At 41.7% G+C, this 25,822-nt stretch overlaps 1 protein-coding gene across 1 annotated transcript in view; it reads left to right on the forward strand.

Annotated features, from left to right (window-relative positions):
* The first annotated feature begins 7,886 nt into the window (after positions 1-7,886).
* Positions 7,887-25,822, forward strand: part of LOC130907099 (organic cation/carnitine transporter 2-like) — a 35,243-nt gene continuing 17,307 nt past the window's right edge. The window contains exons 1-6 of the mRNA XM_057821977.1: positions 7,887-8,450; positions 14,449-14,631; positions 14,814-14,917; positions 18,574-18,728; positions 18,840-19,011; positions 19,076-19,205. Coding sequence (XP_057677960.1) covers positions 8,223-8,450; positions 14,449-14,631; positions 14,814-14,917; positions 18,574-18,728; positions 18,840-19,011; positions 19,076-19,205 — 972 coding nt within the window. The 5' untranslated portion in view covers positions 7,887-8,222. The remainder of the gene's footprint in view (positions 8,451-14,448; positions 14,632-14,813; positions 14,918-18,573; positions 18,729-18,839; positions 19,012-19,075; positions 19,206-25,822) is intronic.

Consider the following 25,822-nt stretch of genomic DNA (forward strand, 5'->3'; position numbering starts at 1 on the left):
AGATGGCCTTCAGTACATTTCTTATAGATGATATCAGTCTATTCATTATTGCTCTATGCGCTGTATGTTTACTTAAATATATTTATATCTTAAATTAATGCAGAAAAATAACAAATTAGTGAGTAAAGATTCACCAGAACGCAGGAAATTACGTAGTTGATACTCTAAATGTGTGTGTGTGTCCCGGCACTGGTGGTGGGGCCCAAAGTGATATCTTTTCATGGGGCCCAAAATCCCTGGCAGCGCCCCTGAGTTCCTCACTAGTAGACGTCCAATCCTTTTGAACTGGGAGGGTGGCAGCGAATGAACATTTGTTCATTCGCTGCCATCCCTCCCACTTCAAACGGATAGAACGTCTATGGCTGTCAGTGGCACCCAATGCCAGGCAATGAGGTCATTTTGGGCCATTTAAGATCATTTACCTGTTGATTTTCAGTTACTTCCTGTTGATTTTGGGGTATTTTATGGGTCACTTTCTGTTTATTTTGCGTTACAGAACAGGAGGTGAACTGGGAATCACCCAAATGAATAGGCATTGACTCAAACTCAACAGGAAATGACATGTAAATGCCCTAAAATGAACAGCAAGTGACCTGTAAATGCACCGAAAATCAGACCAAATGACTGTGAATGCTCTGGTTTTGAATGAACGAACGTTCCAGTCTAAATGGATTGGGCGTCGAGCAGCGTCAATGGCAGCCTTAGAGTTAACTGAGATACTATTAGGCTCGAGCGTATGACGTGGCACTCGCGAGGTTTCCGCCGCTATCGCCATTGTGGAAGCGAGAAACATAAACTGAGGCATTTCAACACAGGTCGCTCTTTAAAAATGGTTGGAAATTATTGTGCGCTAAAGAATTGCAACAACCGATCGAATAGAAAGGAGAATGTACAGCTCGACAGAACACCATTGAGTTTCTTCCGGATCCCTACATGGAGAAAAGGCGAGGGAAAGCTCATATCTGAACTTACCAAACGTCGAAGAATGGCATGGGTGGCCTCGATCAGAAGGAAGGGCATAACGTTTGATTCTCCAGTTACACACTGAGTTTGCTCTATGCACTTCCACTCCGGTAAGTTAATTTCGTTTGTTTACGCAAATTTCAGTAACTTTACGCCCTAAGTCGGCCTGTTGTTAGCTATTGCTACAGATAAACAACTAGCATGCATACATGTGCATTGTCTTCATTAGACATAATTCCTGTCGTTGCTAAATGAAAAAGCTGTAATATTTTGACGTGAGAGAGTGGCAAAGAATTTGTACACAGGCTACATTTTATGCAGCAAAAGATTTGTACATCCGTGGTCACAGACTAATGTAAACACACATTGCCTACCTTTGCTAGAAAGATGGTGTTGCCGTTTACTATGGTCATAAAGTGAAGATCCTGCACCCATCCGCAGCAAAACTGTTCGTAGCTTTGTAGCGATTTGTAGTTTCGGAATTGCTGATGAGTGTAGTAACATATACCAAACACTAAATACAGCATGATGTCCATTTCGCGTAGTGGTGGAAGCTTGTCTACATCTTTATTCCATTTGTGTCCGGCTTGCTCGTGAGGGTCAACATTGTTCACATCCTTAAAATTGCTCACATATCTGTCCTTCGCCGTGGTAACAAGTTTGTCTCTGTTTCGAACTGGCAAGTTTTCCCTACATTTTTCCATCTTTGGCACTCGTAGTTGAATTGTATTTGCCGTTAAGTTTAAATGTCCCGTGATGCAGACGTGCTTCCGCAATGGTTGCGTTGTCGCAAATCTCGCACGATCCCGTGCTGCTGTGACGTAAACGCTCGAGCCTAATTATGGTGGAAGATTTTGGTAGTAACTTGTTGGTTCTTTTTTTTCTTCTTTTTTTTTTCTTAACATTGACACCTTTTTAAAACGATATCTCGATTCTTGGCAGGAGCATATCAACCTTTTGGGATACAAAGTATCACGATACATCACCATTTCGATATTTTGTCACACCCCTATTTTAAACTATATGTAATCAAACCAAAAAGTTTCAGTCAATAAAAAAATGACTGTTTTTTTGTATTTATTAGCCATCAGTATTCAAAATCAGAATTGGGATATTGGGACCTCTGCTCATGCTCATCAACTTCAATCTCTTTTTCACCTTTTTCTACACTCTGCTGCTCTACTTTGTACAGAAATGGGGATATATTACTGCAACTGTCACGCAATTAATCACTGTTTTCTCAACTGGTAGGTTATGACTTAAATGTGGTTTATGTTGCCTAGGTGGGTTACCTAGCTTACCTCTCTCATTTCTCCTTTGTGATTTAGCCTTGCTATGAGCAGATAATTTTCTAATATCCATTTGCAAGAGTAATGCTACTTGAGTCAAATAGAAATAAGAAAATAAGACATGTTACAGATTACAGGGACTGAAGTAAGAAATAAAATGTTGTTATAACAGCTGGGAATTATGATGAGCACACATGCAAAACTGTCCGAGGTTTCATACCTGTCAAGTTGTACGGTTTCGGCGTAATTTGTACAAGTGAGCACTGATTTTTAAATGTGTACGCCGTACGTTCAAATCTGTACGTTTTTCGCGCATTACTGTTTTTTTTCTCCGTTCGGATTTTGTCACCATTTTGGCAACGAGACAATGTGCGTTACTACGCATTACTACGTAAGTTGAATGAATGACGAGAGAAAAGTCAGAGACGCGGAGAGAGAAGAGCGGGAGTGGGAAGGAGGGAAGCGTGTTGTGACGCTGTTACAAACGCGATGCTTGGCTAGGTTGCTCCAATATTTCCTGACTGTAGCCGACAGCCTACAATCTACGCCTAGATATCACATGCATATAGAACTACATAAGAAATAACAGACTCGGCAGCGTTAGTAAACAGCCGCCGTTTTAAAGCAGTAGACTTCTCAGAAAGGCTCTGTTGTAGTGAACCTTCCTAGTGAACCTAAGTAACTTTATATCTAATATACTCCTAGATCGGCAAAATCTTGACTTGAATCTATCTTTAAATGATGAAACAGTTTTAAAATGTTCACATGTCGAAAGTAGACAGAAGGGAACTAATGCAAAAACGGGAGCAATTTTAACAACTTTAACAGTTGATTCACAACATTAAATGACTTCCAAACATAGCAAAGGATACTATGTTTTTTTTTTTTTTTTTTTGTATGTTTTTTTTTTTTTTTTTTTTTTTTTTAATTTAAATGAAAAAAAAAAACTTTGCCAAGTAACTAATTACTCTTACATTCGGGTAACCGAGTTACTAACTCAATTACTTTTTGGGAGAAGTAATTTGTAACTGTAATTAATTACTTTTTTAAAGTAAGATTAACAACGCTGGTCATAAAGATGAAGTCTGGAGAATAAAAAGTAACAAAAGCGGAGATTTAATTCCGCTAATTTGTTGCCGAACACAATTTGCCCGCAACTATTGCTGATCACTTCTCAGAATTAGCTTAGAAAATTAGAAATGTTCCCTGACTCAAAGATTGCATCGGTAAGTTAATTTTATCAATTGACCTTTTTAATTTATAATTGGACATACTAACAAACTACCTTCAAGTCTAACTGAATTGCGAACTGAAGTGCCATGAAGTGCAGCCATCAAAAGACATGATAGAAATTGCCAAAAGTGCAACATACAATTATAACAAAAGTCACTGTTAAGTTTTAGTAATCATGATGTAGCTGAAGATATTGATTGTTCTTTGATTGCACCCGGTTATATATGACAATATTACCAATAAACTCATATTATTTTAAAAATGTAGTTTTATTTTCGTGTCATATTGCACGCTATATAAAACATAAGATTAGTCACCAATTTGTAAGGGCATACGTCACTATTTGTAAGCTCGCCAACGGCCTCGGGTTGACAGGTATGAGGTTATATCCCAAAGATAGGCAATTAATTCATACAGATTGATTCCATTCATTTTGGTCATATAAAATAATAGCAATAAATAGCATCAGTATTGATACAGTTTAAATACCACATATCATATTAACACAATATTAGACAAAGCTCTTGAAAGAGAGCCTCTCACTCAAACTGCATTTAATTGTCATTGTATTCTTAGCCAGTTAGCTAAAAGACAATAGTTAATCTGCTACTTCAATTTGCGACCAGAGTAGTTTACCGCAGTTAACTGCCAGATACGTAAAGAGTAAAGTTTAACCATTTAAATTCACAAGTAACAAGTATGGGCAGTTTATCCGGCACTAACCTGTAAAGCAGGTGGGAAGCCGTAATTTGAACCGTTGACTGTATGATTGGCAGTTTGGTACACCCGCCCTAATATTGATGCTGCATTCCCGTGTTGTTGGAGTAATCGAAAAAAAAAAAAAAAAGATTTTCTGTTACATTCATAGGCGGAGTTTGACTTTTGGGGCAGGGGGTGGGCACAACATGTTGATGACCCCTAAACGCAGTGTCAGCTATAAAATTAACTAACAAGAATATTTATAATCATAAGATGAAAATGAGCGTTTTCTGTTTGCCATCATTCTTGAGGGAAATTCCAAATCAGGCTGCTTAGGTTATACTTTTCGCCAAGATCGTCATCCATTGAATATGGTAAGCCCGTCGGTGTCGTGCCAATGTAGTTACCCCAGTCAAAAATTATATCCCCTTTGGGGAGCCACTGCGCTGCACGGATTTGCTTGATTTCCATGTTTTGGTTTTAAAACATGGGACATCCATAAAAAAAAAAAAACTTTTTTTCTGTCGTATAACATAACTTACAGTGGGGCAAATAAGTATTTAGTCAACCACTAATTGTGCAAGTTCTCCCACTTGAAAATATTAGAGAGGCCTGTAATTGTCAACATTGGTAAACCTCAACCATGAGACACAGAATGTGGAAAAAACCCCAGAAAATCCCATTGTTTGATTTTTATAGAATTTAACTGCAAATCATGGTGGAAAATAAGTATTTGGTCTATACCAAAAGTTCATCTCAATACTTTATTATGTACCCTTTGTAATAACGCAGGCCAAACGTTTTCTGTAACGCTTCACAAGCTTTTCACACACTGTTTCTGGTATTTTGGCCCATTCCTCCATGCAGATCTCCTCTAGAGCAGTGATGTTTTGGGGCTGTCGTTGGGCAACACGCACTTTCAACTCCCACCACAGATTTTCTATGAGGTTGAGATCTGGAGACTGGCTAGGCCACTCCACACTTACGAAGCCACTCCTTTGTTGCCCTGGTTGTGTGTTTGGGATCATTGTCATGCTGAAAGACCCAGCCACTTCTCATCTTCAATGCCCTTGTTGATGGAAGGAGATTTTCTCTCAAAATCTCTTGATACGTGGCCCCATTCATTCTTTCCTTTACACAGATCAGTCGTCCTGGTCCCTTTGCAGAAAAATAACTCCAAAGCATGAAATTTCCATCACAGTGGGTATGGTGTTCTTCAGATGCAATTCAGTATTCTTTCTCCTCCAAACACGAGAACCTGTGTTTCTACCAAAAAGTTCTATTTTGGTTTCATCTGACCATAACACATTCTCTCAGTCCTCTTCTGGATCATCTAAATGCTCTCTAGCGAACAGCAGACGGCCCTGGACGTGTACTGGCTTCAGCAGGGGGACACATATGGCAGTGCAGGATTTGAGTCCCTGGCAGTGCATTGTGTTACTGATAGTAGCCTTTGTTACTGTGGTCCCAGCTCTCTGTCGGTCATTCATATGGTCGCCCCGTGTGGTTCTGGGATTTTTGCTCACCGTTCTTGTTATCATTTTGACACCACGGGGTGAGATCTTGCATGGAGCCCCAGATCTAGGGAGATTATCAGTGGTCTTGGATGTCTTCCATTTTCTAATAATTGCTCCCACAATTGATTTTTTTACACCAAGCGTTTTACCTATTGCAGATTCAGTCTTCCCAGCCTGGTGCAGGTCTACAATTTTGTCTCTGGTGTCCTTCGACAGCTCTTTGGTCTTGGCCATAGTGGAGTTTGGAGTGTGACTGACTGAGATTGTGGACAGGTGTCTTTTATACTGATAATGAGTTAAAACAGGTGCCATTAATACAGATAACGAGTAGAGCCTCGTTAGACCTCATTAAAAGTTAGACCTCTTTGACAGCCAGAAATCTTGCTTGTTTGTAGGTGACCAAATACTTATTTTCCACTCTAATTTGGAAATAAATTATTTAAAAATCCAACAATGTGACTTTCTGTTTTTTTTCCCACATTTTGTCTCTCATGATTGAGGTTTACCCGTGTTGACAATTACAGGCCTCTCTAATCTTTTCAAGTAGGAGAACTTGCACAATTGGTGGTTGACTAAATACTTATTTGCCCCACTGTATGATTCATAGACATCATGTATATAAAACTAGACGTATGGTGCGCCCTTTTCACTGATGGAGACTAGCTTTGTCACTCGTTGGTCATTTTGTGTCGGGGCCTTTGATAAATATAACATTTATAGTCAATGGAGAGTGTATTGTGAAATAACTATAATTTGCTCAATTATAAACCAGATTACTTAACCACTTGGTTTTTCATAAACCTCACAGATGCAGTAAATCAAGTACGTGCTTAATTGAAAATAATCTGCAGAGGATGAAGTACTCACTTTTTTTTTTAATTACTTGACCACCGTCAGTGGTCTGGGGTGCCATGTCAGCTGCTGGTGTTGGTCTACTGTGTTTTATGAAGGGCAGGGTCAATGCAGCTAGCTATCAGGAGATTTTGGAGCACTTCGTACTTCCATCTGGTGAAAAGCTTTCTGGAGATGAAGATTTCATTTTTCAGCAAGACCTGGCACCTGCTCACAGTGCCAAAACCACTGGTAACTGGTTTACCGACCATGGCATTACTGTGCTCAATTGGCCTGCCAACTCTCTTGACCTCAACCGTATAGAGAATCTGTGGGATACTGTTGAAAGGAAGTTGAGAGACAACGGACCCAACACTGTGGATGTGCTTAAGGTCGCTATCGAAGCATCCTGGGCCTCCATAACACCCCAGCAGTGCAACAGGCTGATTGCCTCCATACCACGCCGCATTTAAGCAGTCATTTCTGCAAAAGGATTCCCAACCAAGTATTGAGTGCATAGCTGATAAAATTAATTGAAGGTTTACTTTTTTGCATTAAAAACACTTTTTTTTTTGTATTGGTCAGATGAAATATGCACATTTTTTGAGATAGGGATTTTTGTTTTTTCTTGACTTTTTTGCCAAAGTCATCAATATTAAAACAATAAAAAGCTTGAAATACTTCAGTCGTGTGTAATGAATCTAAAATATATGAAAGTCTAATGTTTATCAGTACATTACAGAAAATAATGAACTTTATCACAATATGATATTTTTAGAAGGACTAGTACAACGTTGTAAGATTAGTCACCAATTTGTAATAGCATACGTCACTATTTGTTGACAGGTTTGGTCGTTTGGATTACTTCTACAGAAGGCACGTGTTGATCTGAGCTACTTTGGAGTTGGCGCAAAGCGGTTCAGTCCAGTCAACACGGCTATTTAGCGCCTCTATGTGGTCAACAAACATCAACGCATCACCTGGAGTGACTTGACTAACTTTGAATACGGGTTATCAAATCAAAACAGAACAAACCTACAAATGTTCGCGTAGCCAAAAAAAAAGCCACTATGTGACATTCAAGCTTTTCTCACCCAACCACTGAATTTGACAAAGCTACGAGGGGAAGTTTTAATTGGCTGACACTGTTGAGTGTACATGAACGCCACCATAGAGGCGCTTCCCACCCTGACGTGCGCTTCCTTGTCTTGCATGAACATGAAAAGACGCAAAATAAATAATTTAAAACATTAAAAAAAAAAAAAAAACGCAAAAAAAAAAAAAATTAACAAGGCACAAACAAAAGTATAACAAATAATTTAGAATAATGAAATAAAACTGGGACAAATGAAAAAAAAAAAAACTAAAATATGAGACGCACATTGTTTTCCGCTTCTAATTGTTGTTGACTCTTGGGTGCGGTCCAATGCAGTCACGTGACCCACTATGTATCTTGTGTTGGTTGTTTGCAAAGTCAGCACTTATGAGACAGGACTCGGCTACTTGGATGCATTAGTGGTTCCGCTCGTGATTGACAGGCGGAATTCGGGGATAGTTGTGGACCATTTGGGGTGAAAAAGGGCGGTGGCTACTGATCTGAGGAGCGCGCTATGAGAGCAGAGGCGGTGTTTATATGGAAATTGTTTTCCCAAGCGAGATGGTGAATCTTTTCTTGACTGCATAAACTAACATGAAAGAGTCCATCCAAACCATGAAGAGCTACCCAGAGATGATCGCCTTTCTGGGGCAGTTCGGCCGCTTTCAGCAAATCGCTTTCTTCCTCCTGTGCATCAGCATCGTACCCAACGGCTTCGGCGCCTTTACGCTCGTCTTCCTGGCTGACACGCCGACCCACCACTGCCGGCTGCCCGACGTTAATCTGACCGACGATTGGCGCGCTACAGTCATCCCTGTGCGGGTGAGTACGGACTTCCTGGAAGCCTCCCTGAAGTCTCACAGACACTATCATCCATTGAAAGTCGTTTTAAACGCCGAAACTCAGGGTAAATTGTTGCCGAATTCGGGAAAAAAAACAGCTTGATGTTGGAGCAGTTTTTGCGCGGAAATACCATTACATGTACTTTTTTCTTCTACAGGTGATTTGCCTGAGGGTTGCGCTTGTTTGCTGCGTTCACGGAACAAAAATGGGCGGAATGCCCGACATCACTGACAGATTCGGCGAGTTGAGTCGCAAAGAAAAACGTTAAACAAAGTATACTGTATAATACTACTCCACAGCACCCCCTGTTTGAAAGTGTGCGCAGAAAATGAGTTTAACAAGGCATGTGGCATTAATTTCCCGTCTTTTGATTTAAAACAGAAACTCACAAGGCCATTACAGCTGTAAGCCATTTACATGTTCAATTCTGTGTCCCGCTTATACAAAACAAAATAATAAAAATGCAGCCATACACAATGGAAGTAAATTATTTGTAAAGGGAATCCCAAGGAAACATCAAAGTGTATTTGAAAAGCCAGCGACGTACTGTGTAATTTCAAATAAAGCAACACTAGGTAACTTTTCAACCTTTATCAAATATTTTCATAACATTTGTGATGATATGTCGACTGACTGCTTAGAGGAAATTCTGGTCCACCATCCGGCATCTGAGGAGAGGAAAGCAGTGCACCATTAACACTGTGTATAGATCCCAATCACCAACGTCACACAATCACGTGATCGCTGTATTGTCCGTCATTATGTGTCCATATTGTCAATGATCGTAGTTTCTAAAGGTGGATTCACTTGCAAATTATGGAAGCCCCGGTGCTTTCAGACGCTGTAAACCTATTGGATGAGTCGAATAAAAGCCGTTATTTGGAAAAGCTTCAGTCGATCCAGTCGGCAGATCCATATTTGATGCCTAAACCGATGTTTCCTCCCGTCCGGTCTGGTCCCGTCCTGTGCGTCAGAGCTCGTCCTGAGACCACAAAATTTCCAATCATACTCCAGTTTATGTCACGATGAGGAGTCGGGTACCCAAAATCAGCACCGGCCCGAATATAAACCGACATTTGGTCAGCTGAGCGTCACCGTTGTCACGATTGTAAAATGAAACTTGATCGACAACGGGCCGGTGTGTGCCCAAAAATAGCTGCCCCGCGTGAAATGTCCCCCCTGACGGGAGCGCTTATTTATAACGCTTTATTGACGTGATGGACGCATTACAGTAATGGATTTACGACTGTAAGATCAGTTTTAAATAATTAAAAAAACAAATATTAGTACTGTATTTTAGTAACAAATCGTGGACTAGGGCACATAACCATCTTTGAACAGAAATGTATTAGTCTTAGTTTTCGCCGCTGTCTTACGGTTGTCGACACAAACGCATCATGGACCGAGATAAACAAACCGTGCCGCTTTAGAGATCTGCCCTTTTAACAATGGGCACACAGCAACTACTAAAATGACCGTTTATCTTCTCTGTTACTGCAACCAACCGCCACACATGCCCTCACCATTTTGATTAATCAATGTTAACGATTGTCAGGAAGGTTTTTGGGTTCGTTTACTAGGCGGTGATTCCTTAGACAAGCAGAAGAACACGCATTAAAAGGAGGAATGTACGTAGCGGTAATATGTAAACACGATGAGCTGACGGACAATCTGGCGGCACCAGTCAGGGGGGCGGGGTTGTGACGTCATGGGATTGGGGTCTATAGTGAAGATGGAGTACTGCTGACCAGACTCGGCTGCAGAAAGAAATTACAGGGGGGGGGCATTACATTTTTGGGGAGGGGGGGGCACACTTCAACGTAAATTTAGCTTGAACAAAAGCATTATTACCTGTACATTACTACATCAGTGCACTGAAATATTTTCTGTCACTGAAGTCACAAGTGGTAGTTCATCGTAAAATCTATGAGACAAACGAAATTACGGGCGGCTAGTCGGCCCGCCCCCTTTATCTGTGATTGGCTAGAAATTGCCTTCATTTGCTAGTCAGATCGGTTGAATTGAATGGCGAAAGATCAAGATAGGGTGAATAGAGGGTTCGTCCTCTCCGTGTGTGTGTGTGTGTTTTTGTGGAAGATTAAAAAAAAAAAAATACACAGTACAATCTAATCGAGCTAGGGCGGGCACAGCAGTCTCTCAAGGCGGGCCTGGCCCCCTAATGCCTGCCCATGCCGCCGGGTCTGCTGCTGACCTCGATTTGGGACGTCGTGAGTCAGTGGGGAGAATACTTCGAACGCCTCCTCAATTCCACCGACACACCTTCCTTTGAGGAAGCAGAGTCTGGGGACTCCAAGGTGGGCTGTCCGATCTCAAGGGTTGAAGTCACTGAGGTGGTTGGAAAGCTCCCCCGTGGCAGGGCCCTGGGGGTCGATGAGATCCGCCCGGAGTTCCTAAAGGCTCTGGATGTTGTGGGGCTGTCGCGGCTGATATGCCTCTACAACATCGCATGGACATCTGGGACAGGGCCTCTGGATTGGCAGACCGTCATGGTGGTCCCCCTTTTTAAGAAGGGGGACCGGAGGGTGTGTTCCAATCATAGAGGGATCACACTCCTCAGCCTCCCCGGTAAAGTCTATTCAGGGGTGCTGGAGAGGAGGGTCCATCGAGAAGTCGAATCTCGGGTTCAGGGGGACCAGTGTGGTTTTTGTCCCGGTCTACATGTGTTTTGTGGATCTGGAGAAGGCGTTCGACCGTGTTCCTCGGGGAGTCCTGTGGGCCATGCTCCGGGAGTACGGTGTACCAAGCCCCTTGGTAAGGGCTGTTTGGTCCCTGTACGACTGGTGTCAGAGTTTGGTCCGCATTGCCGGCAGTAAGTCGAATTCATTCCCAATGAGGGTTGGACTCCGCCAAGGCTGCCCTTTGTCACCGATTCTGTTCATAATTTTTAAGGTCAGAATTTCTAGGTGCAGCCGAAGCATTGAGGGGGTCCAGTTTGGTGACCTCAGCATTGGATCTCTGCTTTTTGCAGATGATGTGGTGCTGTTGGCTTATCCAGCCGTGACCTACTACTCTCACTGGAGCGGTTCGCAGTCGAGTGTGAAGAGGTGGGAAACCTGAAGATCCGAGACCATGGTCCTCAGTCGGAAAAGGGTAGAGTGCCCTCTCCGGGTCAGGGATGAGATCCAGCCCCAAGTGGAGGAGTTCAAGTACCTTGGGGTCTTGTTCACGAGTGAGGGTAGGAGGGAAAGGGAGATCGACCAGCGGATCGGTGTAGTGTCTGCAGTAATGCGGACTCTGCACCGGTCCGTAGTGGTGAAGAATGAGCTCAGCCGAAAGACAAAGCTCTCGAGTTACCAGTCGATCTACATCCCTACCCTCAACGATGGTCACTAGTTGTGGGTCGTGACCGAAAGAACAAGATCCTGGATACAAGTGGCTGAAATGAGTTTTCTCCGCAGGTTGTCCGGGCTCTCCCTTAGCGATAGGGTGAGAAGCTCGGTCATCCTAGAGGGACTCGGCATCGAGCCGCTACTCCTCCGTGTCGAGAGGAGCCAGCTGAGGTAGCTTGGGCATCTGGTTCGGATGCCTGCTGGACGCCACCCTGGAGAGGTGTTCCTGGCATATCCCACCGGTAGGAGGCCACGGGGACGACCCAGTGCATGCTGGAGAGACTATGTCTCTCGGCTGGGCTGGGAACGCCTTGGGATCCCGCCAGAGGAGCTGTTTGAAATGGGTGGGGAGAGGGAAGTGTGGGCTTCCCTGTTAAAGCTGCTGCACCCGCGACCCGACCCTGGAGCAAGCGGAAGATGATGGATATTTGGATGGATGTTGACTGACAACTAATTGAATGTCAACTCTTTTATAGTTTTACGGGGGTCTGTATTGCTTTCACCGGCACTAATTAACTTTTAGGAGGGTGGCAGGAACCCTGCCACACAAATAAAAACTACAAATGTGCTGACTGCTTTATGGCATACGTCACCTCCCCCATTCATTATAAAGACGGAAGTCGATGTATACGCTTTCGAGCGAATTCTGCAAAGATGCAGAGCAACAAGAGACAAAAAGTTTTGTTTGAGGAGGAAAACATGTAGGCTACCAGGATATACAGATTAAACAGTGGCGTGATGCCTCCCCCGCTGACGAGTTCAGGTTGGATGGGCCGGTGGGGGGGGGGGGGGGGGTCTAAGCACACGAAGCCACAGGTTGCTAACCGTCATATAGGCACAACTGGTTCATTACCTTACTACAATTCATCCTTCACTCAGCTGCTGGAAACAGATGTTTTTTAATCCATCTGCAGGCGACCAGGAGATTGATTTTTGATTTATTGCTGATTTTATGACACTGCGGGTGTCACGGATTGCGGGCAGGCAGGTGGTGTGGACCCAAATGCAGGGAAACAAAAAACGCAGCAAGGCAGGTGACGGTGAACTCAAAAAACGTTTTAATAATAACAAAAACACAAAGTACAACCAAAAGGACTGGGGATCAAAAAGACAATGTTCAAACAAAACTTACTTCATCCGAGGGACTGGTACATGAGGGCTTGGACAGGACTTGACATTGACAATGACGCAACAAGGAGTGAACGGAAACTTGGAGTTTATATACACACAGAGACAAGGGGTAACAAGACAACGAGAAACAGATGGGTGACACAGGAGGATGCAGACTGGAGGATACACAAGGAGCAGGCACAACAGGTGAAATCAATGGGCAATCACAGGGACACACTAGGAGACAACCAACACAAAACCTAAGACCGGAGTGTGCTGGTCCTCATGGTAAACACAGTGCTGGTCCTCACGAAGTCTTCCATAAGGAAAAACACTACCACTTTTGTCCACCGGCGTCACTAAAATCGACCAAAACTGAAAAATTACATAGTGTTGCTTTAAAAGTGCATTTTTAATTTTATTAAATCAACAATTCATATATTTCAGAAAGTCCAGGACGATAAATTGATTTTATGTATAAATTCAAGGTTTTTTTTCTCATGGGGGATTACCCGAAAATATAATTAGACTTTTTCATATATACATTTTTCATGGATCAATCGAATTAAGAATTATTCAAATGTTAATGAAAAATATTTTTTAAATTACTGTAATTTTTATACTATAAGGCGCACCTGACTCTAAGCCGCCACCCACCAAATTTGGCACGAAAACAGCATTTGTTCATAGATAAGCTGCACTGGACTATAAGCCGCTGCTGTCCTCACTGTATTGTGGGATAATTACCCCAGAAGATATTAACTGGTAACACTTTATTTGACAGCCGCACCATAAGACTGTCATCAGACCAAATGAACCACAATGAAGCTTTGAACCAATTGGCTGCAAAGCTTCATTGCTTTAAGAAGCTTCATTTGGCCATCACAACTCCCTTAGTGGAGACATTCAACCTCTGCTGCCACCTGCTGTCAACAATGTTGTTGTCCAACATGCCTCCTAGCATGCATTGCAGCACTACAGGTGTAAATAACAATCAAAATTCATGTTCTGTGCTAATTATTTCTTTAGTTACTGTTCCAGTTGTTTCATTAATTGCTAGTTATGATATTTGGTAACACTTTATTTGGCAGTGGCACCAAAAGACTGTCATAATTATGACGTAACACTGCCAAGAGCATTAATGAATGCTTATAACAGATGTCATTTAGTGTTATATGGCAAATTACCTCACTTTTGAATGGATGTAAAAGATCTGGACGATAATGGAGTTGGTGACATAATTTGCCGGATGACACTTAATGTTATCTCTCATAAGAATTCAGTAATGCCCATGATAGTGTCATGTCATAATTATGAGGGTCTTATGACGGTCTTATGACGCCGCTGTCAAATAAACTGCTACCCATTAACCCAAATAAATCAACAAATAAGCCGCACTGGACGATAAGCCTCAGGATTCAAAATGAAGGAAAAAAGTAGCGGCTTATAGTCGGAAAGTTACGGTATATGGCACCCTAATACCACTCTAAGGTTATTTACATTTTCTTAACCTTCAGGTGGTGAATGGGAAAGAGGTGCGCAGCAGCTGCAGCAGGTATCGCCTAGACTTGGTCCAGAACCTGTCAGACAATGGTTACGACCCAAAGCGGGACGTCAACCTCACCGACCTGGAGGAGGAGAAATGTGTGGATGGCTGGATCTACAGCAAGGACATCTACCAGTCCACCATTGTCACTGAGGTATTGTGCGGCAGCGCATTCGCTGCCAGCACTTACAGTTCAAAATGGATCGGACATCAGTCGCTGTCAATGGCAGATAATGAGTTAATGCATGGCTCCTTGAGACTTTATAGGTGTACTCACGTTTGATGAGCCAAAATGATACTTTAGCATAGTCTAGATTTGCATTTGTCCATCTTCAGTTCGACCTGGTGTGCGACAACCAATGGAAGAAACCATTCACCACCACCATTTTCTTCGTGGGTATCCTGAGTGGCTCCTTCTTCGCCGGGCAGCTCTCAGACAAGTACTGCATGAAGTTCCGATTTATGTACTGTAATTTTCGGACTATATGATGCTACTTTTTCCCCGTATTTTGAATCCTGCAGTTTATAGTCCAGTGTGGCTTACTTGTTTTATTTATTTGGGTTAATAGGTAACACTTTATTTGGCAGCGGCATCATAAGACTGCCATAAGACCGTCATAATTACGACATGACACTATCATGGGCATTAATGAATGTTTATAACAGATGTCATTAAGTGTCATCCAGGCAAATTATGTCACACACATTTTTGTCCAGCTCGGATCTTTTACATCCATTCAAAAGTGAGATAATTTGCCGGATTACACAAAATTACATTTCTCATGAGCATTCATTAATGCCCACGGCAGTGTCATGTCACACAGTGGGGCAAATAAGTATTTAGTCAACCACCAATTGTGCAAGTTCTCCTACTTGAAAAGATTAGAGAGGCCTGTAATTGTCAACATGGGTAATCCTCAACCATGAGAGACAGAATGTGGAGAAAAAAAAAACAGAAAATCACCCTTGTTTGTTTTTTAAAGAATTTATTTCCAAATTAGAGTGGAAAATAAGTATTTGGTCACCTACAAACGAGCAAGATTTCTGGCTGTCAGATAGGTCTAACTTCTTCTAACGAGGTCTAACGAGGCTCCACTCGTTACCTGTATTAATGGCACCTGTTTTAAATCATTATCGGTATAAAAGACACCTGTCCACAACCTCAGTCAGTCACACTTCAAACTCCACTATGACCAAGACCAAATAGCTGTCGAAGGACACCAGAGACAAAATTGTAGACCTGCACCAGGCTGGGAAGACTGAATCTGCAATAGGTAAAACACTTGGTGTAAAGAAATCAACTGTAGGAGCAAGTATTAGAAAATGAAAGACATACAAGACCACTGATCATCTCCCTCGATCTGGGGGTCCATGCAAGATCTCACCCCGTGGCGTCAAAATGATAACAAGAACGGTGAGCAAAAATCCCAGAACCACACGGAGGGACCTAGTGAATGACCTACAGAGAGCTGGGACCACAGTAACAAAGGCTACTATCAGTAACACAATGCGCCGCCAGGGACTCAAATCCTGCACTGCCAGACGTGTCCCCCTGCTGAAGAAAGTGCACGTCCAGGCCCGTCTGCGGTTCGCTAGAGAGCATTTGGATGATCCAGAAGAGGACTGGGAGAATGTGTTATGGTCAGATGAAACCAAAGTAGAACTTTTTGGTAGAAACACAGGTTCTCGTGTTTGGAGGAGAAAGAATACTGAACTGCATCCAGTGTTGTTAATTTTACTTTAAAAAAGTAATTAATTACAGTTACAAATTACTTGTCCCAAAAAGTAATTGCGTTAGTAACTCAGTTACCTGAATGTAAGAGTTATTAGTTACTTGGCAAAGTAACTAGTGATAATTTTCATGTTTTTTTTTCTCAAAAGAAAAAAAAAAAAAAAAGGTCACACAATGTGAAGTTTAAAGGGTTTTGGGAACAATTGGCCCTAGCCCAATTCTTTACCCTCCACTTAACTAGACACAAGGGTCTTGCGATAACTAGATAGTAACGTTTGCTATGTGTGGAAGTCATTTAAAGTTGTGAATCAACCGTTAAAGTTGTTAAAATTGCTCCCGTTATTGCATTAGTTCCCTTCTGTCAACTTTCAACAATCAACATGTGTAAGTTTTAAGTTTTCATCATTTAAAGATAGATTTAAGTCAAGATTTTGCCGATTTAGGAGCATTTTAAAATAAAATTTAATAAAAGTTACTTAGGTTCGCGAGGAATGATCTCTACATCAGAGCCTTCCTGCGAGGTTTACTGCTTTAAGATGGCGGCTGTTTACTAACGCATGTAGTCCTTAAAACATGTTACCAATGCAGCTGTCTTTCATTTGCATCTAGTTCTATAATATGTGATATCTACCGTATCATGTGGGCGTAGTTTGTAGGCTATGGCTACACTCAGGTAAACGAGGGAGTTTATTTTATATCCAGCGATGAAGTTGGAAGCAGTTATGTGGCGTCGGAGCTACTCCTGTTCTGGTTTGATAACATCCGTGGTACACTCAAAATGGCGCATGGAGGCGTGTCCGCTAGCTTGGGCACGTGACTGACAAAGACCGATTGGAGCCACCTAGCATCGCGTTTGCAACAGCGTCCTCCCCACCCACTCCTGTTCTGCTCTCTCGTCTCCGTAAGTCCGTCTCTCTGACTTTTTTTATACAACCAACTTAGTAACGCATAGTAACGCACGCCTTTCACGCCCCAGTAACGGTAACGGCGTTGCCAAGATGAGAAAAGTAATTAATTAGATTACTCATTACTGAAAATATAATGCCGTTAGTAACGCCGTTATATTGTAACGCCGTTATTAACAACACTGATTGCATCCGAAGAACACCATACCCAGTGTGAAGCATGGGGGTGGAAACATCATGCTTTGGGGCTGTTTTTCTGCAAAGGGACCAGGATGACTGATCTGTGTAAAGGAAAGAATGAATGGGGGCATGTATCAAGATATTTTGAGTGAAAATCTCCTTCCATAAGCAAGGGCATTGAAGATGAGACGTGGCTGGGTCTTTCAGCATGACAATAATCCCAAACACACAGCCAGGGCAACAAAGGAGTGGCTTCGTAAGAAGCATTTCAAGGTCCTGGAGTGGCCTAGCCAGTCTCCAGATCTCAACCCCATAGAAAATCCGTGGAGGGAGTTGAAAGTCCGTGTTGCCCAACGACAGCCCCAAAACATCACTGCTCTAGAGGAGATCCGCATGGAGGAATGGGCCAAAATACCAGCAACAGTGTGTGAAAACCTTGTGAAGAGTTACAGAAAACGTTTGGCCTCCGTTATTGCCAACAAAGGGTACTTAACAAAGTACTGAGATGAACTTTTGGTACTGACCAAATACTTATTTTCCACCATGATTTGCAAATAAATTCTTTAAAAATCAAACAATGTGATTTTCTGTTTTTTTTCCCCACATGGTTGAGGTTTACCCATGTTGACAATTACACGCCTCTCTAATATTTTCAAGTGGGAGAACTTGCACAATTAGTGGTTGACTAAATACTTATTTGCCCCACTGTAATTATGATGGTCTTCTGACAGTCTTATGGCACCACTGTAAATTAAACTGTTACCATATACCGTAACTAGAAATTAATGAAACAATTGGAACAGGAACTGAAGAAATAATTAGCTCAGAACATTAATTTTTTAACCCCGAATTTTTGATTATTATTTACATCTGCAGTGCTGCAGTGCATGCTATGAGGCATGTTGGGTGACAACAGTGTTGACAGCAGGTTGCAGCAGAGGTTGACTGTCTCCCCCAAGGGAGCCGTGATGGTCAGATGAAGCTTCTTGAAGCAATGAATGGTGGTTCATTTGGTCTTATGGCAGTCTTATAATGCCACTGTCAAATAAAGTGTTAAGGGTTAATTTCTTTTGGTGTATATATCCCATAATACAGTGAGGACAGCTGCGGCTTATACTCCAGTGCGGCTTATCTATGGACAAATGCCATTTTCGTGTCAAATTTAGTGCGTGGAGGCTTATATTCAGGTGCACCTAATAGTCCAAAAATTATGGTATATTTCCAGTGAAAACATGAGAGTTGTCGTATAGTATGTACGTTGTACGTATGCCGTCAACAGATATGGAAGGAAGCCTATTCTTTTCATCACGTTGGGGTTCCAGACAGTCTTCAGTTTCATTCAGGTTTTCTCCGTTTCCTGGGCCATGTTCACAATCCTGTTGGTCTTCAACGGCCTGGGACAAATGTCCAACTACATGGCGGCGCTGGTATTGGGTAATACATTCCAAACAACTACATGCCATGCATATGTTCCCAATGGTTTCAAATGTCCTAATTTGTGTGTTTGCACATTTTTTAATGTTTATGTTGTGGATTTTGCTGCAGGCGCAGAGATCCTGACAGGCAATGTGCGACTCCTGTACTCATCTTTGGGCACCTGCTTCGGTTTCGCCACCGGCTACATGATCTTGCCTGTGTGTGCTTACTTCCTGAGGGACTGGAAGCATCTAATGCTGGCCTTGTCTGTGCCTTGCCTTGTCATATTCCCCTTCTGGTGGTCAGTTCGAACATGATTGCCTTTCTTTTGGGTCGTACCTCATTTTGGCTTTTGGGGCGCACAGGTTCATCCCGGAGTCTCCTCGCTGGCTCCTATGCCAGGGACGAGTAGAGGAAGCCGAGGCCATTGTGAGAAAGGCGGCCAAGATGAACAAAGTGAAAGCCCCCGACATCATCTTTGAAGACTACTTGCTTGTGAGTGAGCTTGGTTGAAAACCGGAATGAACCCTTTTAGTGCTGCAATGATTAATCGATTAACGCAAGTATTCGATTAGAAAAAAATATTCGAATTAAATTTTGTTGCATCGAGTATTCGTTTAAAGTGGCATTGTGATGGTATATTTTGAAAGTGTTTGTGTTTAGTTTTATTGATTAGAGTGGATTCACTGCTCTTTGGTCTGCCTCTTTTCACATGGCTGAATCCAAATGCTCCCTGTTAAGACCAACATAAGCTAAGTTTTTGTTTGAGCTAATGTTGTTTAATGCATTCATAATTTAGTTTATAGTTATATATAGCCGGTTTTTGCGGGAATATGTGTCTGAACCATTTGTTAAGAGCAGTGTAAAAAAAACTTTCGAATTTATAGCATTTAAGCTAGCGGACTTTTTCTTTGTAAGTTAGCCAATTAGTTCTTTTGTTGTACATAGATGCTCATTTAAAAAAAAAAAATCTATACCGTTTGAGGCTCAGCTCAGGTATTTTAATTTTTCATGTTCCTTATCCGATTACTCGGTTATTCGAACTAAATAGTCCATCGATTAATCGACTACTAAAATATTCAATAGCTGCAGCCCTAAACCCTTTATAGAAGTGCTTCTCACTTATTTTCTGTTACGCCCTGACATGAAGATGAAAACGTTTCATGCCCTCCCCAACCATAGACTTCAATTCAATTCAATTCAATTCAATTTTATTTGTATAGCCCACAATCACAACAGAGGTCTCAAAGGGCTTTACAGAGGCAATATGATACACAATTAGAAATGAAGCAACAAAGATGAATAGATACAGTTCAAGTCCTGGGTATCCCCTATCCTAAGACCCTCCATGCCGGCAAGGAAAAACTCCAAAAACTCCAGAGTCAATTGGGAGAAAAATGAGAAACCTTGGGGAGTACCACAGTCAGGAGAGATCCACTCCCAGGACGGATAGACAGGAACCCCAGAACGGCTAATGGGAATTAGCAAGCGAAATTGTAGTCCGTAAAAATACAGTGGAGTAAAGGAGCAAGAAGAGGTCCCTCTGGTCAGATGAGACGGGGGTAGCAGCGAGGACGTCAATCCAGCCTTCATACTTCATAATTAAATTGACGGGACAGATTCCCCAGACACTGCGGCATGCCTTATCGTAAGGGGCCGTCCCACACTCCGCTTCAGGTATTCGCAGTCGGTCTTAGTTCTTCTCAAACACATAAAGCGACCCAACGCCAGATTTAGGTTGAAAAAGTACAAAAGCTGTACAAACAGGAAGGATTGTCCCAGGAATGATTTGTTCGAGTATTAAAGGTAATTATAATATTTTTCGTTCCATGCATGCATTTTGACACATTGTGAAAAAATCAGTGGCTAATTAGCCGCTACAGCATTAGCGTTATACTTCGCAATATTTACCTAAAATAAATGCTAACTGCCTGTTTTTTTTTGTTGTTTTTTTTTTTTTGCTTTTAACCAAGCATCGAGACTGTTTTACGTCCATATCTGTAAAGAATTCAGGGATTTAAGCATTTATTTACAAGAAATTCAAGGTAAAAAGCTCTTTGTGGTGATAAGGCGGCGCCACAGTGGCTTAAAGACTAGCAGCACATTTGACATATTTACGTAAAATAAATGCTAACTGCCCATTTATTTGCTTTTAACCAAGAATCAAGACTGTTTTACATCCATATCTATAAAGAATTCAGGGATCTGAGCATTTATTCACAAGAATTTTCAACATAAAAAGCTCTTTGTCTGTGTTTCCACTCGGTCAGCTTTGACGGAGATAGACCCCCTATGAATCGAACCCGCACCCCGTGTCCCGTCAATACATAATGAAGTCAATGCCCCAACTCTCTGCCGCTACTGTAAATAGTATCCTTTGTCTATAAAATCATTGTTATTATTATTTTAAGTGCACCTCTGCATAACACTGTGTCCCTTTTAATATTAAAGCAAAAAAGTAACATAGATCAAATTACAATGTATTGTAAATGTAATTACTTTATTAACATTGTTTTTTGTTGTTGTTTTTTTTTGTAACAGAAAAGCTTAAAGCGCATCAATTTGCCGAAATTACGGTTAGAAAAAAAGTCACATCTAAACTGTAAAAATACATTCAAGGTACATTTTTCACCATTTGGTATTGAAAAATAAAATTAATTAAAATCCATAATAATATATTCAAATTGATTAGCAATATTCACTCATGAGGACAATATGCCAACAATTTGACCGAACCCCCCCCCCCCCCCCCCCCAAAAAAAAAATTAATAGAACAAAAACGACAGTCTGATTGGACAGGGGAACAGTTTTTATTTTTGCTGCAGGCGGTATCAGCTCCTTTGCTATGGTGTGGGATTATTTTGCACTGAGCACCTCGGAATGCAACTTTATATGATGCTAACAGTGCTGCTGGTTTACTGATGTAACACCGACAATGCGGGATGATTGTTGGCAATATATGGCACGCTTTCGCTGAAATAAAATCAAGCAGCCAATCAATGTGACTGAGGTCTTAATGTCTTTAAAGTGCATACGACAGGATAAAAAAAGTCTTAAATAGCATCATTATGTAAATTAGAATCATATTATGAGACAATTCGACTATATACAACAATTTGGCAAAGCGCAGATGACGAGAAATTAGATTTTTAATCTGCCGGTTAGCCACGCCTACCATTATAGGGCTTTAGCGTCCCCAAACGGTGGATGACGTCGGCAGGAGAATGGTCTCATCTGTTTTACTATTCAGTCCAATGAAGGGGAATTATTCAGAATGAGAAAAATGCGACGAAGAGAGCCACAAAATGTCATTGTTTCAATCTCTCTACTCCAGTATTTTCACAGGATATTCTTTTTATCCAAGTATTTTTCCCCAGTAGCTAAATAAATGATATGGTCATGACAAATAACAGTCTTGTGCTAAATGGAATATAAAATAATAAAAATGCATTTTTTTCCAGTACAAAATGGCAAAATTACTCCATAATGCTCAAAACGGTCAACTTCACCTTTACTGTCGCACCTCCCGAACGATATTTTATGCCCCCATAGTAAGTCAGGCTTTTGTCATTTCCCTTCCCTTTACATTCCCTTTGGAGAATGTAAACAAACCAAGAGGCGTGACAGCTAGCCGACATGCTAACCTGAACCGAGTGATGTGTGGGGTGTGATACATTATGGCTAGGTTCATACTACATGGCTAGGTTTATACTACAGGTCTTAATGCACAAATCAGATTTTTTGCCCCATCTGTTTTATTGGCGTGCCCGTTCAGACCGCCTTTGTCCATTGAGACCGTTCAAGTATCACACATGTGCACTAATTCGCAGTCCGAGATGTGCTCAGCAAAGAGACCCGCATGCGTAGAAGCATCAAAACAAATTACACATGCTAGCTGCAGTGTTGTTAATAACGGTGTTAGAATATAACGCCGTTACTAACGGCGTTATTTTCTTCAGTAGTAAGTAATCTAATTAATGACGTTTCTCATCTTGGCAACACCGATACCGTTACTGAGGCAGGAAAGGCGTGCGTTACTATGCGTTACGATGTTGGTTGACTGACGCGAGAAAAGTCTGAAAAAGACGGACTCACGGAGACGAGAGAGCAGAGCAGGAGTGGGGAGGAGGCAAGGGAGTGTGACGCCGTTGCAAAATCGATGCTACTATGCTAGGTGGCTCCAATAATACCTGACTGTCGCCGATACCCTACAAACCACTCCCACATTATGCTTCGGTATATATCACATATATACAGAACTAGGTGAAAATTACGGACACGCCGGCATTAGCAACATGTATAATAAAGAACTAGATGCGTTAGTAAACAGCCGCCATCTTAAAGCAGTAGACCTCTCAGGAAGGCTCTGTTGTAGAGAACCTTCCTAGCAAACCTAAGTAACTTTTTATCTAAAATGCTCCTAAATCGGCAAAACTTAACTTAAATCTATCTTTAAATGATGAAACAGTTTTAAAACTTACACATTTCGAAAATAGACAGAAGGGAACTAATGCAATAACGGGAGCAATTTTAACAACTTTAACGGTTGATTCACAACATTTAATTACTTCCAAACATAGCAAAGGTTACTATCTAGTTATCGCAATATCCGCAATACCCCTGTGTCTAGTAAAGTTTAGGGTAAAGAATTGGGCTAGGGCCAATTGTCCCAAAAACCCTTTAAACTTCACATTGTGTGGTTAGGGTTAGGGTTTTAGGGTTTAGGGTTAGGGTTTAGGTTAGGGTTTACTCTATAAATTCAGGTACATAACTGTGTTCCTAACGCAATTACTTTTTGGGATAAGTAATTTGTAACTGTAATTAATTATTTAGAAGTAAGATTAGAACAACACTGGCTAGCTGTATAGCTGTATGTAATTCCAGAGTGATCATATTTTGATTTCTAAAAAGAGGACACAAATAACAGACATTAATAATCCCCGTTTAGTCTTATATTCAAAGTTTATATGGACTGATAGCATGCTTACACGCACACACATGAGCCTTGACGGGTGTGCGTGAAATGACGTGGGCGCGTCAGTTTGCCCCGACTCGGCCATGTGTGCAATAGTGAAATATTGCTCATTCGGCGCACAGAATGAAAATTGAAAATTGTAAGGCTTATTCTTTTCTTCATTTTATTTTCTTACGACTGTGGTCAAGCCCGCTTCGTGCTTAAAAGCAGAGTTCAAGCTAGGCGCTAATGCCTGCATGGCTGCCGTCCTTCATTCCTCTTGCTCTTTGCTGCCGTAGTTGCTGCATGAATTCTGATTTGGGAGTCTTGACAGTTCAGACCGCCAGTCACGTACTGAAAAAATGTGGCCCAGATCGGATTTGAACCACATACGAAAGTGACTCGGATCGGATTTGAAATGGTCCACTTCTATGCAACTTGTCCCGTTCAGACTGTCAAGCAGGGGTTAATTTGTTCCGCTACCTCTTGATTTTGGACTCCACATGTTCCGGAAGTTATTTAGTCCGATCCGGCACCTTTTGAGTATAAATATTTATGATAATATTATGCCAGGCGACATGGAGGATAATGTAAGGCGATGAAGTCATCATCGTCACTTGCTACGCTAGCACCCTCTACAATAAATAACCCCACCAATCACTCCGCATTGCCGAACGGAGCACACATTACATAACACTGGAAACCACAACTCTAAAGTCATGATTGCCCAAACTTTTCATCAAGCATTTGGGCTGAACAGAAAACAGTCGCTTTAAATTGTAACGCTTGCTAAGTGAAAGCTTGGTAGCAAAAATAACACAGGAACCTTGACGCTTTTTACCCCCTCATTTTATTCTTCTTTTCGCCACCCTAATGAATGAATGAATGAATGAAATATTTATTGTCATCATCATCGGTATCAATGACAGTTACAAAATGTGGGATAGTTTGGCCAAAGAAAGAGAGTCATTGACAGTCACAAAATATGGAATAATTTGCCCGAAAAGACTGATGACAGACAAAGGAAGACGGGAAAAAGCATATGCTTATCAATACCCGTCCCCCTACAGCCCGGGACGCACAGTCTAGCATGGTAGAGTTGCATAGTCACATTACATGAGCTTTTATTTTCCGTTTTTGTTTTTTTTTCCCAAAAGTCATTGATGGCCATGGCACTACGCAATATTGTCAGTTCGAGTAGGTTCATTGGATAGGTTGATTTTCAAAGGTGTTGGCTGGACATGGCCGTTGGTTTGGTGTAGCTAATGCAAAAAAAACAACAAGTCACTGGCGGGCAGCTATGCAGTCCGCCAATCGGAGCGTCGTGCTGGCGCACCAATAGTAGTCCCGCGTTGACGCATAAATTACCGTGCCGATGACAGCCCCAGTGATGCTACAATATAAAAACGTTTTTAAAAAATGTCCAGCCATCCATCCATCATCTTCCGCTTGCTCCGGGGTCGGGTCGCGGGGATAAAATAATAAGATGCATGGATTCATTTACAGAACATATCACAAGAATTGCATGTTGTTTCCAATCTGCACTTTGGGTTAGCGGTGCTTTCAACTCCGAACCATAGTAAAAGTCAACACCGCTCTTCCTTTCTCTCCCCCATACGCTCACCCACTTCTTTTTCCAAATTGGCAATGCCGGTCTCACTGAAACCCCTTGGAAATGCTGGTAACAATGTTGTTTATAAAAATGTTACGTCATTTGAAAGAGTCAGAGATTTGTTGATACGCTCAAAAGCTGCCCCAACAAATCAGCCTCTGACATACTGTAAATTAGAAAAAACTTTAGAATCAAACGGTATTTCAACATGCCTAAAAGACAAACAAACGAGTCAGAAAAGCAACATTGACAACAAGGAACAACTAAATATGATAAGCTAAAGAGGCCGCCGAGCCAATCTTTTTTTTATGTTTTACAAGTTAGACCTGTTGAGAAACTAATTGCTGACTGTAAGTCCCACCTGTGCTTATGTGGACAATTTCCCGTGCTGTGCAGAGTATAGCCTAAATAATTCTAAATTCTTGTCATAACATTCATACCGTGGAAATTATGCTTTTAATTGTTTTATGATTGTTTTGCTGGTACTATGATTCCATCTCTCTTGTGAAGCGTCTTTGTGTGGCTTGAAAAGCGCTCTACAAGTAC

This window comes from Corythoichthys intestinalis, chromosome 18 (assembly GCF_030265065.1).
Source record: "Corythoichthys intestinalis isolate RoL2023-P3 chromosome 18, ASM3026506v1, whole genome shotgun sequence".
Taxonomy (NCBI): Eukaryota; Metazoa; Chordata; class Actinopteri; order Syngnathiformes; family Syngnathidae; genus Corythoichthys; species Corythoichthys intestinalis.